This window comes from Anomaloglossus baeobatrachus, chromosome 2, assembly GCF_048569485.1.
Source record: "Anomaloglossus baeobatrachus isolate aAnoBae1 chromosome 2, aAnoBae1.hap1, whole genome shotgun sequence".
NCBI lineage: Eukaryota > Metazoa > Chordata > Amphibia > Anura > Aromobatidae > Anomaloglossus > Anomaloglossus baeobatrachus.
In genome coordinates, this window is record NC_134354.1 from 675,128,524 (window position 1) to 675,143,223 (window position 14,700).

At 43.5% G+C, this 14,700-nt stretch overlaps 1 protein-coding gene across 2 annotated transcripts in view; it reads left to right on the top strand.

The window, feature by feature from the left end:
- SENP1 (SUMO specific peptidase 1) overlaps positions 1-14,700 on the top strand; it is a 114,843-nt gene that overhangs the window by 85,037 nt on the left and 15,106 nt on the right. For both annotated transcript variants that reach the window (XM_075337145.1, XM_075337146.1), the window contains exon 14: positions 2,541-2,744. In XM_075337145.1, the coding sequence (XP_075193260.1) occupies positions 2,541-2,744 (204 nt within the window). The remainder of the gene's footprint in view (positions 1-2,540; positions 2,745-14,700) is intronic.

Here is a 14,700-nt window from a genome sequence, read left to right on the forward strand (position 1 = left end):
TTATTGGCTTCCTCCTTCTTGCTTTGGCACTAAAACTGGAGAACCCGTGATACCACGGGGGGGGTATAGCCAGAGGAGGAGGGGCCTTGCACTTTTAATGTAGTGCTTTGTGTGGCCTCCAGAGGGCAGTAGCTATACCCCAATCGTCTGGGGTCTCCCAATAAGAGCTAGAAGAAAAGGAATTTACGGTAAGTAACAAAATTCCCTTCTTTTTTCTCCATAGGATTTGCTGGTGATTCACTGCAGAGATGTTATGAACATTTTCTGCAGCGAAACATGCAGCAAATCCGCGGCAAAATCCGCGAAAAATCCGGTAAGTGCTCACATAGCCTAAAAGTTCAAATCACCCTTTCCCCCCCCAGTTCAGCCCATTAAAAATTTAAGGGTTAAAAGAGAAAATACACACATTTCGTATCGCCGCGTTCTGAAGCTCCCGATCTATCAAAATATAAAATCAATGAATTTGATCGGAAAATGGCGTAGCGTCATATTCCAAACGCCAAAATTACGTTTTTTGGTTGTTGCAAATTTTGTGCAACATACAGTAACTGGCGATTAAAACGTAGCATCTGCCGAAAAATAGTACCGTTAAAAATGTCAGCTCGAGACGCAAAATATAAGCTGTCACTAAGCCATAGATCCTGAAAAATAACACTACAGGTTTTGGAAAATGGCACAAAGTGCGCCACTTTTTTTTTTTTTTTTTTTTTTTTTCCGGACAAACTTGTGAATTTTTTTTTTTTAACACCTTAAAGGTAAACCTATACTTGTTTAGCGTCGGCAAACTCTTACTGACTTGAGACATCACACCCACACATCAGTTTTACCATATAGAGAACACTGAATAAAATATACCAAAAACTATTCTGCAATTGCACTTTTTTTTTTTTTGGCAGGCTTCCAGTACACTATATATGGTAAAACTTATGGCTTCATTTAAAAGTACGGCTCATCCCGCAAACAAGCCCTTATATGGCAAGATTTACCGAAAAATAAGTTACGGCTTTTGGAAGAAGGGGAGCATAAAAAAACCCCAGAAAATCGCCTGGGGATGAAGGGGTTAAAGGAGATGACCACTTTGGCCAGTCATTGGCCTTATCAGGGTACATATTGGAATTAAAGGGGTTTTCCAATTTTTTTTATTTTATTGTCGATGGGACAGGAGTGCTTTCAATATCAACTGATAACTGTAGCATACATATTAACCCCTTCAGCCCCAGGGTACTTTCCGTTTTTGCGTTTTTTTTTTTGTTTTTTTTTTTTTGCTCCCCTTCTTCCGAGAGACGTAACTTTTTTATTTTTCCTTCAATCTTGCCATATGAGGGCTTTTTTGCGGGACAAGTTGTACTTTTAAATGAAACCATAAGTTTTACCATATGGTGTACTGGAAAATAGCAAAAAAATTCCAAGTGTGGAAAGACTGCAAAAAGTGTGGTGGCACAATAGTTTTTGGGATGTTTTATTCACGGTGTTCACTATATGGTAAAACTGATGTGTGGGTATGATGCCTGAGGTCGGTGCAAGTTTCTAGACACCAAACATGTATAGGTTTACTTGTATCTAAGGGGTTAAAAAAAATCCACAAGCTTGTCCAATAAGTGGCGCACGCTTTGCGCCATTTTCCGAAAACCGTAGAGTTCTCATTTTTTGGGATCTATGGCTCAGTGACGGCTTATTTTTTGCGTCTCAAGATGACATTTCTAATGGTACCATTTTTGCGCAGATGCTACGTTTTGATCGCCTGTTATTGCATTTTGCGTAAAACTTGCGGCGACCAAAAAACGTAATTTTGGCGTTTGTAATTTTTTTTTCCACTACGCAGTTTACCAATAAGATTAATTTATTTTATATTTTGATCGGGCATTTCTGAACGCAGCGATACCAAATGTGTATATATATTTTTTAACCCTTTGATTTTCAATGGGGGGAAAGGGGGGTGATTTGAACTTTTACTGTTTTTTTTTTTTTTATTTACTAGTCCCCCTAGGGGGCTATAGCGATCAGCAATCCAATCGCTCTTATCTATCTGCTGATCACAGCTATACAGCTGTAAACGGCAGATTCAGTCACTTCCGGTTTCTCTCTGCTCTCGGCCGAGGGAAAACGAAAGTGAAACTTAATAGCTGCAGGCGTCATCACATGACCCTGTGTTACGATGGCAACCACCGAAAGTCACGTGATCACGCACGTGACTTCAGGTGGGGGCGGCAGTAAGTAAAAAAACATGGCCTCGCGCATATAGATCTCGCTGCCAGACTTTGGCAGCGAGATTTAAGGGGTTAATTGTTGCGAGTGGAAGCGATTCCACTTGCAACATGCAGGCACGCATGTCAGCTGTTGAAAACGGGGCGGGGCTTAACGGGACACGCTCCATGACGGATATATCAGTCCATGGTCGTGAAGGGGTTAAAGAATCACTCCAGCCATAAATCTCTAATCTGTAACCTTATACTTACCTGCTGCCATTCTTTTTATTTCATCCACTCTGACCTTATGCGATTTGCGATCTGCTGACAGCTTTTTTTTTTTTTTATATACAGGTAATAAACTTCTACATGAATCTTCTGATGGAAAGAAGTAAACGGAAAGGCTTGCCAAAAGTTCATGCATTCAACACCTTTTTTTTCCCAAAGTTAAAATGTGCTGGCTTTCAGGCAGTTAAACGATGGACGAAGAAAGTGGATGTTTTTTCTGCGGATGTATTGTTAGTGCCTGTTCACCTTGGAGTACACTGGTGCCTGGCTGTAAGTCAAAAATGTTACCTTTTTTCGTTTTTTTTTTTGTTTTTTTTTAATATACATAGGATGATGGAGTCCATATTTATATCCAGTTTTGTATTTGTTCCTAATGCCAGGGATTTAACAAATGTTTGATTTAGTACATTTTCCACAGTTCAGCGGCACTGTTGGTTTTATTACGCAGGCTAATGTACCAATTATTCCCTATATCTTAGAAGTCCATTTCTCCAGCATTTGTGACTGTGTGATATGTCCTAAACTCAGTGCAAGTTCAGTCTTTTATATGCAATTCTTTTATACGTTAGGAAAATGCAAGTGTGCCCCCTATGACCTAATAAGAATAGGACATTGAGGTTTAAAGATCATCCCCCTTCCTAGTATTTTTCTGTACTTCTCCAAACTGGGACTATAGAGGTGTACTTTGTAGTAGCCGGGTCCTGTGATAAAGTTGGAGCAGGTACAGTTGTCCTCTCTACTGCACAGAGCTCTGTGGTCTTGCTCCAGCTATTCTGGAAAGCAGAAGTTGGCCTGCAGAGCTCTGATGGTTCCCTGCGGGGCAGTATCACTCATCCTTACAGGCCATTTTCTGCTGCTAGTATGCACACTGCCTGCACCTTCTGCCTTTTCGTTCCTTTTATTGCTCCATAATGAAGGGATGAGAAATCTAGTATCTGGAGATCCCTGTCCGGCAGGTCATATGCTGAGTGAGTTCTGGCGGGCACGTCTCCTGTTGTGATCACTTCACTGTAGGGCAACTTAAGTTTACATTATGAGGAATGCTTGGGTAAGGGTCTGCCATCTCAAAAGATTTTTGTAACTAACAACGGGATTAATTTTAATGCCACTGGTGCATTGAATACATTATACCAACAATTAGTGTAATAAAAGCTAATGTCCAATATAGGAACTAAGTGTTTAAAAAAATAAAAAATTTATGTAAAATCAAAATACACCTATTTGGTATTGGTATTGCCGCATCTGGAACAACCTGATCTATAAAACTGTTAACGCCAGTTAACCCCTGAAGTGAACACTGGAAGAAAAATTATAGCCATAACACTGTTAATCATACAGCTGACAAAAAAGTGGAATAAAACGGGAGTCATATGTAAATAAAAATGGCATCACTGAAAGTCAACTCTAAAACAAGCTGCCATACAGCTCGGCTAGCGGAAAAATAAAAACACTAAAAAAAAAAAGCTATAGCTTCCAGAATACAGCAATGTGAAAACAATTTTCTAAAAAATGTTATGTTGTAAAAGTAACAAAACATACACACTCTATATATAGATACATAGAGAGATATAGATGGAACCAGCTGAAGGATTCAGCAAGGCAGAATGACTCCAAAGGGCAACAAAAGTTTTTTTGTTTTTTTTTTTGTTTTTTTTTTTTTTCCTCACTTCATTATCCAAGAATAAAACATTCCAGAGCTCTTGACAAGTTAAGTGCAAGGTATATGCAGTATGGATATATATATTATTAATAATAATAATAATTAATAATAATAATAAATTCATTGTGATTGTAGTCACCTGAAGACTAAAGCTGCCTTCTCTTTTACGACACTTTAAACAGCGTAAAAATAAATTTCTGAATTGCTAATTCAATGAACAGCGCCACCTATTGGAAGTAGCGATCCTAAATGTGGATTTTTAACAATCCTTTACATATAACTTAGGATATATATGCCAGATCAGAATCCCAATTTGCAGACACGGTGTTTCGGGGTGCTTGCCCCTCGTCAGTGCAAAGTATGGGGTGTCTGATCTGGCTCATGAGAAGCTTTGTGGGGACCACGGGGGAACACTGTCTGCAAATTGGGATTCTGATCTGGCATATATATCCTAAGTTATTTGTAAAGGATTGTTAAAAATCCATTTAACTTTTAGGATGGTTACTTCCAATTTTAGTTTGATAGTTGCCAAACCTAAATAGAAAAACCTATATATATATATTTAGTGTCGCTATCATCATACTGACCTGAGGAATAAAGCCAACCAAATACTTATAAATCAAGGTGAACGGCATAAAAAATAAAGCCAATTCATAAACTGATGTTGACTTGTTTGTTCTGCCTCCCAAAGATTGCAGTAAAGAGCTGCTCACATTTAACCTGCGCTTTACGTTGAGTACTTACACTAGGATTTACTTGTAAATCTATGAAAAAAACGTGACTCGGACAAAATTCACAAATGATTCACTGTAATGAAGCAGGAGTCGTCACTTTGAACTCCTGTCTTGCCTGTGGTCCGGCAGTGTCCATGTTTGTAAGCATGCACAAACATGTACAAAAGTGCGTTTAACAGAAGCCAAACAGAGTAACTGCTGCCTCATAGAGAATGGATTTGTCTGGGGTTTCACCTGAATCATGTATTTTGAGATGTAGATGGAAGACCTAATGTAGGTTCTCAGCATAGACCACAGGATAAATGTGAACTGATCAAAAGTGTTCTGTACCCCAAATTACCACCAGTAGTATTCAACTTAACCCACACAAAAGAAAACTAAACTCCCACTCTGGTTCATCTGTTAATGAAAATATTGGGGGCTTTCTCATTAATGGTAGCACAAAGGCTCTGGAAAGCGCTCTGGCTTACCCTCTTCCCCCCCCCCCCCCCCCCCCCTTTCTCCCCCTTCTCATAAGAAAAAATATAAAATGTGGTCTCTTTTAATAGAAAGTGATAAAAAAATTATATTGTGGCCCAAAATTGTACCACTAAAAACTCCAACTCATCCCGCAAAATAGGAACAATCCCTCATGTGGCTGTCAGCAGAAAAAGAACTATAGCCTTCAAAAGTTTTTTTTTGTTTTTTTTTTTTTTTAAATTTGTAGTGGCCAAACATGAAAAAAAACTGATTTTAGGGATAGTCACCTAATTACTTGCAAGGTGAACGGCATAAAAAATGAATAAATCGAAGTGTTCCACTGCTGTTGATTTGCTCTTTTGCCTCCCAAAAATCGCAGTAGGGTGCGGCTCACATCCTGCGCTTTATGCTGAGTGCTTACACTGGGGACTATGTGTAAAGCTTTCAAAAAATGTTTCAGACAAAATTCCCAATGAAAAATTTGCTTTAATGAGGTAGAGGGAGTCACTTTGAACTCCTGTCTGGCTTGTGGTTTGGTGGTCTGTCTTTTTTAGACAAGCACAAAAGTGCAGTAATCAGCTGTTTGGTGCACCTTTTTGAAAAGATGGACCCTGCGGAACACAGGCCGAAAAGAGTCCTGAGTAACTGTGCTGACCTGTTATAGTGAATGTACCTGTTGGGGGTTTCACGTGAATCTCGTAGTTTTGGAAATGTAGGTGGCAACCCTAATGTAAGTGCTCAACTCACAAAAAAAGTCCCCACTCAGATCTGTCATCTGTAAAGGAAATATAGAGGACTTTCCATGTTACTGGCTGTACAAAGGCTCTTTAAAAACGCTCTGCATCTGATGTGACATGATCTGCATGTGATGGCTGAGTTGTATTCTGGCAGTGGCCTGGGCTCGTCTTTATTCCTTTTTTGGGCTGTTTTTAACAACATGGAAAAAGCCTCCCCTTGCTCAGGCTAAAAAAAAGCATCTTTTACCTTTTTAGGGTCTGTAGTTTAAGAAACCTAAAGAACCAAAAACTGAACTGGTGGATAGATCCATACAACCTAAAAAAAAATTTTTTCTGGAATCAGGACCAGAGGATATTGGAGCACAACTCTCACATTTGCGTTTTCCACTGCAAGTGGCTACTTTGAGAACTTTCCAGACTGCCCTCAATTCCTAGATATTTAGGAGTACCATTTTACAATTTATTCAGACAATGGAACAGAATTGTTTTTAAAGCACCAAAGGGGGTCAAAATAACAAACTCTTCAGATCCTTTCAACTTTAAAGGGAACCTGTCAGCAGAAATTTCGACTAAAACCTAACAGATTCCCCCTCTGCAGCTCCTGGGCTGCATTCTAGAAAGGTCCCTGTTATTATAGTGCCCCCTTTCTGACCCAAAAAAAGTTTATCGAGGTACCTTTTTGGCTTCTGAATCTCTAAATGTGTCACGGGGGCGGGCTGCCTGATGGCCGTTATTCTGCCCCCTGTTCCTGTATGCCGCCCCCATCGCCGATTTCTATACTTCTGGACGCCGCCCACTGCTACAGCCATCCCCGCGCATGCCCAGTGCTCATCTCTCGTGGATGAGCACTGTGCCCAGTGTCACCGGTGGTGACGTGCGCGCAGGGTTTAGATTATGGGCGGTGCTGTGATGTTAATTACCAAGCAACCGCCCATAATCGTGGGACCGCGCATTCCCCCTCGGCCTGCTTCTTTCTGCGCAAGCGCGCTGCAGCTGAACTCCTGATCGGTGTAGTCACTGCTCCGCGCTCCTCCCATCTATTTCCTGCCTCAGGGCAAGATGGGAAGGAGGTGACGTGAGTTCAGCTGCAGCGCGCTTGCGCAGAAAGCAGGCCGAGGGGGAATGCGCGGTCCCGCGATTATGGGCGGTTGCTTGGTAATTAACATCACTAGTTAAAGTAGCTGGACCAATCACTGAGCCAAAAGGAAAATCAGACCTAAAACGTAACTTTTACTAATCCATAAATAAAAAGAACAATAGTTCATAAAAGAGTTAAAACCACGGTTCACAATCGTCTCAAAAATTGGACGATCAACCGGACCAAAGTAAAAAGAGATACTGAGATCCTAAGCAGCACAAAAAGCCTCAGCTGGTTTTGCACATCAGTGTACAGATCTACCAGCACAGCCAGTTAACACACAGATATATATAGTTGTGCTAGCATACGTACTATAACCAACTGAGGTGTATACACAAATTAGTTATCATATTAGAAACCCCAATCAGGGGAAACTCGCACTGTGTGTATTAATCGGCAGATTTTTATAGAGGAATTTAAAAATAAATATATATATTCCTCTCTAATAAGGAATGGTCTTACCAAGTTCCAGATTTTATGGCAGGCATTAATTGTCGGTTACCAACTCAAATACGGGGAGCTGTTTCTCAGCACATCAGATCCCATATAGTCGGATGACCACAGTCAGGCAATTTCAACGGTTCCCACTCCCAACGTTTCAATATGGATCATCAGGGGAGTCCAGGTGGGATATCAGCAGTGGACGTCACTAGTTATCGCTTTTTTCATGACCCTCCACAGATGCCCGATTCACTATAATATCAGTAAGCACATGTCAGAAAAAACGCCCAGGGAACTGCCTATCAGGCCGCATTCGTCATGCCCCATGGTTACATTAACTCACCGCATCCAGGCGCGTGTAAAACCTGATTCAAGCTTGCCGCGCTTAACGTCTGGAGTGACGCTCCAGATATAGCACGGCGCATGCGCGGATTAGTTGGAATGGTGACGCGCACTCCCAGAATACCTCCGGACCGGAAGTTACGCGTCACCTCACGCAGCGTCGCTGAGGAGACGTCACCGTCCTCAACCGATGTCATCACATCCGGGTGAGTGGAACGCAAACAGCTCCACCATGAATAATTATGTTTATGCTGCCTAGCAACCTCAGTGTTTTACTATCACGGCTGCATTTACAAATATACGGCATTAGGCCCAAGTCCATATACAAATGCCGGTATATATACACTGTCACAGGCCAGGTTAGTTATATGAAAAGATTGATAAAGCCACATTAGGCTGGTGCAGCCAAATTGATGTATACAGAAAAAACAGAAAAAACAAAGACAGAAAATACAGTAGGAGGATAAGATTTATTGTAGAATAGGCACCGGCCCATTCCACAACCCTTATCAAAACACAGGTCATTTGAAACATCAGTCAATAGGAATTCAGTTTCCCAATGGGGCTCCCAGAGAGAGGGTAACAGCTACCCCTGGGCAGCCAAGTGGAGCTATTGTTCTTATTTATGGATTAGTAAAAGTTACGTTTTAGGTCTGATTTTCCTTTTGGCTCAGTGATTGGTCCAGCTACTTTAACTATCGTATATTTGGATCTCTGTTGTATATTGCTATTTTCCCTGAATAAAGGCTGTCTATGGCAGGTTTTTTATCGACAGACATTGACACTAGGCAATGGGCCTCTGAGGCTAAAGATGTTTTCTCTGAAAAAAATCTTGTATTAAAGAGGTACACTCCAACTTTGAGCGGTGCTTTCAAGGACCTCACCAGGGTATATAAGGAGCGGATAATATCCTGGTGGGAGGTCCAATCACTAGAAAGCTATCTTAAAGATAAAATAGTTCCTAGACACCTAAGGATAACACTGCAGCCGGGGTATCGTTTAAAAAATCCCGAATTCATAGGCAGATGGGAGAAGGAAGCGACAGAGCTCCCTTAGGCTTATGAAACTTCTGTTGGAGGAAGAGAGGAAAAACCTGTCCACCCTTGAAGATTCCCTGAAGGAACACATCGATGTAACACGCAAATTCTCCAGTGAAGGCGAGTTTGCAAATAAAGAACTTGTGTTACAAGGTGTAATTGAGAAATTCCAATATAGATTAAAAGAGAGAAAACATAAATTTTACATTAGGGATCTTCAAGACTTCAAAGATAACAGGGTATATATTCCCTCTACTAATCGAGCTGCTAGACAGAGTGAGACTGAGTTCTCCTCCACAGACGCAGAACTTTCTGATACGGACACTAGGTTCAAACCTCAACAACAATACAAGAAACAGAGGGGGAGAGGGAGAGGAAATTACAGAGGAGCCAACTTCAATCAGGGTCGGGGAGGTTTTTTAGACAACCAGTATCATCTGAGGAGCAAGGGTCTACCAAATCCCATATAATGGGCGGAGCTCCTCAGGTGTTAAACCTGTCCTCTAGACCACTCAACAACACTGAGTTATTGGTTTTGAACAAAGGCTTGTCTTTTGTCCCCACCACTGATTTCAGTGAGTTTACAGCAATCAAGGACCTTAACTTGTTTGCTAGACGACTCAAGTGGAAAAAAATCTTCAATTAACAAAATGAGAAATCATCAGCTGAACTAGGAATCCCAGGTGACCTTTTAGAAGACGTTAGATTACTCTTTCATCTGAGTGATACTAATCCTAACGATCATGGTGAAGGGCCATTCACGGACCTAAAAAATAGAAGCGTGAAAACGCCACCTACCTGTGCAGAGACTGATGCGATAGATGTCTTTGTCAACTTGGTGACTGAGGACATTAAAAATAGCACAAGAACACGCAGGGGTCGGTATAACATGTCGAAAATGGAAATGCTCAGTTTACAAACCTTAGAAAAGGACTCCAGTATCACCATCAAGCCCTCCGATAAGGGTGGTAACGTGGTGATACTGGACTCCAATGACTACAAAAACATCTGTCTGGAGATTCTCAATGATGAGGCATGCTATGCCAGACTTGATTCAAATCCAATCTTGAGATTTAAAAACGAACTAAGGAATATGCTAGACGAAGCTCTTGTCTTGAATATCATAAATAAAAACGAGTGACTACCTACTACCTCTCTTCCCAGTAATGGCAACGTTTTACATCTTGCCAAAAATACACAAGGGGTGTAACCCCTTGAGAGGCTGCCCTATAGTGTCTGGTATTGGTAGTATAACTGAAAAATTGAGCATTTATGTTGACAGGATACTGAGACCATTTGTGGTCTCCCTTAACTCATATTTGAGGGACACCACAGATTTCCTACGAAGAATTGATGATATCTTTCTCGAGGAAGGCATGCTTCTGTGCAGTATTGATGTGGAGGCTCTGTATTCTTCCATCCCTCATGAGGCTGGAGTGGAGGCAGTAAGGTACTTTTTAAGCACTAGAGGAAATCAATACATGCAGCATAATGACTTTGTCATTAAGGCCCTCACTTTCTGTCTAACCAAGAACATCTTCACCTTTGATGGGAGGCTCTTCCATCAGCTCAGGGGGACTGCGATGGGGACGTGCTGCGCCCCATCGTATGCCAACCTCCTCCTGGGCTGGTGGGAGGAGAAGGTGGTGTTTGGTGGCCTGATAGATACGGAGGACGTCGTCTTGTGGACTAGATACATAGACGACGTCTTCCTTATCTGGAAGGGCTCTGAGGTGGATTTTCACACCTTTATGGCCAGACTGAACGATAATAACATTGGCCTACACTTCACCAGTGAAGTAGGTGGAGACAGGTTGGCGTTTCTCGATGTTCTGGTCGAAAGGGGACCAGAGGGTCGGTTGAGAACAACAACATATAGAAAAGCCACCTCGTCTAATTCCCTGCTAAAATGGGAGAGTGCTCACCCGGGCTCCCTTAAGAGGGGGATTCCTAAGGGACAGTTCACAAGAATGCGGAGAAACTGTTCAGACGATACGGCTTTTGAAACAGTCTGTGGATCTGATGGGACGCCTAAGAGAGAGGGGCTATCCTGAACAGGTCATTGGGAAGGCCTACAGGTCCACGCGCAGCCTGGATCGCAGTGGCTTATTACATCCCAATAGTCAAAATGTTACCACTACAGAGACCCTTAGGTTCATTACTACATTTAACAATGGTGCAGTGGACCTAAGAAAAATACTGTCTAAACACTGGCCCATATTACATATGGACCCTGCGATTGACAAACATCTCACGGATCATCCATCCGTCACTTACAGAAAAGCAAGATCTTTAAGTGATAGACTGGTCCATAGTCACTTTCAAGAGAATAGACCAGCCAAAAAAAGTGATGTAAGAGGTTGTTTCAAGTGCTACAACTGTATAAATTGCAAATATATAGAAGAAGGAAAGGAATTCGAAAACTCTACAGGCAGTAAGATATATTCTCTGAGATCTTTTATAACTTGCAAATCGAAGGGGGTGGTGTACAAGGTAAGCTGTGGGTGTGGAAAGCTGTATGTCGGCAAGACCATCAGGGAGTTGAGGCACAGAGTGGGGGAACACAAAAATGACATCATAAATAAAAATGACACACCAGTAGCAAGACATTTCAACACTTCCCACAATGGTGACCTGGGAAGCTTCAAGGTAATGGGCATCGATTTGATCCATCCTCCCTTACGCGGTGGTAATTGGGATAAGACCATCCTCCAGAAGGAATGCTTCTGGATTTACACTCTGGATACTATGGCACCGATGGGATTAAATGAATCCCTTTCTTTCTCCCCTTTCCTAGGAGCACCTTAGAACTAGGGCCCTGCTAGGAGGGAAAGCCGACGCCCGAGTGGGGGCACCATTGGCGTGGGGTATGATAGGGTGCCGACCCCCACATGTTAGGTAGTGTGCAATAACATCTAGGGTCAGTGAATAGTATGCACTTTAGCTCTTGGCACTTTGCCACCTTATGGTAACCATGTTTTGATGATCGTGTACATCCCCCTTAAAATAAGAATTACTGCTCCTTTAGCCCCCCTTTGGCTCTATCTAGCTCCACTTGGCTGCCCAGGGGTAGCTGTTACCCTCTCTCTGGGAGCCCCATTGGGAAACTGAATTCCTATTGACTGATGTTTCAAATGACCTGTGTTTTGATAAGGGTTGTGGAATGGGCCGGTGCCTATTCTACAATAAATCTTATCCTCCTACTGTATTTTCTGTCTTTCTGTTTTTTCTGTTTTTTCTGTATACATCAATTTGGCTGCACCAGCCTAATGTGGCTTTATCAATCTTTTCATATAACTAACCTGGCCTGTGACAGTGTATATATACCGGCATTTGTATATGGACTTGGGCCTAATGCCGTATATTTGTAAATGCAGCCGTGATAGTAAAACACTGAGGTTGCTAGGCAGCATAAACATAATTATTCATGGTGGAGCTGTTTGCGTTCCACTCACCCGGATGTGATGACATCGGTTGAGGACGGTGACGTCTCCTCAGCGACGCTGCCTGAGGTGACGCGTAACTTCCGGTCCGGAGGTATTCTGGGAGTGCGCGTCACCATTCCAACTAATCCGCGCATGCGCCGTGCTATATCTGGAGCGTCACTCCAGACGTTAAGCGCGGCAAGCTTGAATCAGGTTTTACACGCGCCTGGATGCGGTGAGTTAATGTAACCATGGGGCATGACGAATGCGGCCTGATAGGCAGTTCCCTGGGCGTTTTTTCTGACATGTGCTTACTGATATTATAGTGAATCGGGCATCTGTGGAGGGTCATGAAAAAAGCGATAACTAGTGACGTCCACTGCTGATATCCCACCTGGACTCCCCTGATGATCCATATTGAAACGTTGGGAGTGGGAACCGTTGAAATTGCCTGACTGTGGTCATCCGACTATATGGGATCTGATGTGCTGAGAAACAGCTCCCCGTATTTGAGTTGGTAACCGACAATTAATGCCTGCCATAAAATCTGGAACTTGGTAAGACCATTCCTTATTAGAGAGGAATATATATATTTATTTTTAAATTCCTCTATAAAAATCTGCCGATTAATACACAGTGTGAGTTTCCCCTGATTGGGGTTTCTAATATGATAACTAATTTGTGTATACACCTCAGTTGGTTATAGTACGTATGCTAGCACAACTATATATATCTGTGTGTTAACTGGCTGTGCTGGTAGATCTGTACACTGATGTGCAAAACCAGCTGAGGCTTTTTGTGCTGCTTAGGATCTCAGTATCTCTTTTTACTTTGGTCCGGTTGATCGTCCAATTTTTGAGACGATTGTGAACCGTGGTTTTAACTCTTTTATGAACTATTGTTCTTTTTATTTATGGATTAGTAAAAGTTACGTTTTAGGTCTGATTTTCCTTTTGGCTCAGTGATTGGTCCAGCTACTTTAACTATCGTATATTTGGATCTCTGTTGTATATTGCTATTTTCCCCGTAATTAACATCACAGCACCGCCCATAATCTAAACCCTGCGTGCACGTCACCAGCGGTGACGCTGGGCACAGTGCTCATCCACGAGAGATGAGCACTGGGCATGCGCGGGGATGGCTGGAGCAGTGGGCGGTGTCCAGAAGTATAGAAATCGGCGATGGGGGCGGCATACAGGACCAGGGGGCAGAATAACGGCCATCAGGCAGCCCGCCCCCGTGACACATTTAGAGATTCAGAAGCCAAAAAGGTACCTCGATATAAACTCTTTTCTTCGGCGCTCCATTGGGAGACCCAGACGATTGGGTGTATAGCACTGCCTCCGGAGGCCACACAAAGCATTACACTAAAAAGTGTAAGGCCCCTCCCCTTCTGGCTATACACCCCCAGTGGGATCACTGGCTCACCAGTTTTCTGCTTTGTGCGAAGGAGGTCAGACATCCACGCATAGCTCCACTGTTTAGTCAGCAGCAGCTGCTGACTATGTCGGATGGAAGAAAAGAGGGCCCATACTAGGGCCCCCAGCATGCTCCCTTCTCACCCCACTTGCGGTTTGTAAGGTTGAGGTACCCATTGCGGGTACGGAGGCGGGAGCCCACATGCTGTTTTCCTTCCCCATCCCCCTGAGGGGCTCTGAGGAAGTGGGATCTTACCGGCCTCCAAGCCCTGAGGCCGGGCTCCGTCCACAGACCCATTGAACCTGCTGGATAAGGAGCCGGGGGTACCGTTCAGGGACAAGGCCCTGCAACATTCAGGTACTCTGTGTCCCCCTGTGGACTGGCCGCGCACACTCCAGACTTGCTGGGTGTGCTAGTGCGCCGGGGACAGTAGCGCTGCGCGCTGGGGTTTGAGTCACTGCAGCTTGGCTGAGTGACTTTATGTGTTGGGAACTACCGCGCCGGCCGCTTCGGGAGCGGCGGCGCGGCTGGGACTTGTAGTGCGCCGGGGACTTAGCGCCGACCGTGCTTTTACGACGGCGGCGCTTATAAATCTAGTCCCCGGCTTTTGCGGCCTAGCTCCGCTTCGTTCCCGCCCCCTCCCTGTCAATCAGGGAAGGGGACAGGCGTTGTGCAATAGTCAGCGCCGAGGGCTGGAGCCTTATTTACATGCTCCAGCCCTCTCACTGGGCACAGTGGGACGCAGGTTTCCCGCTTTTTGTCTGAGCACACCCAGGGCCCGCCCCCCCCTCCACAGAGACGCCGGCAGCCATTCCTGCATGCAGTCTGGCTGGG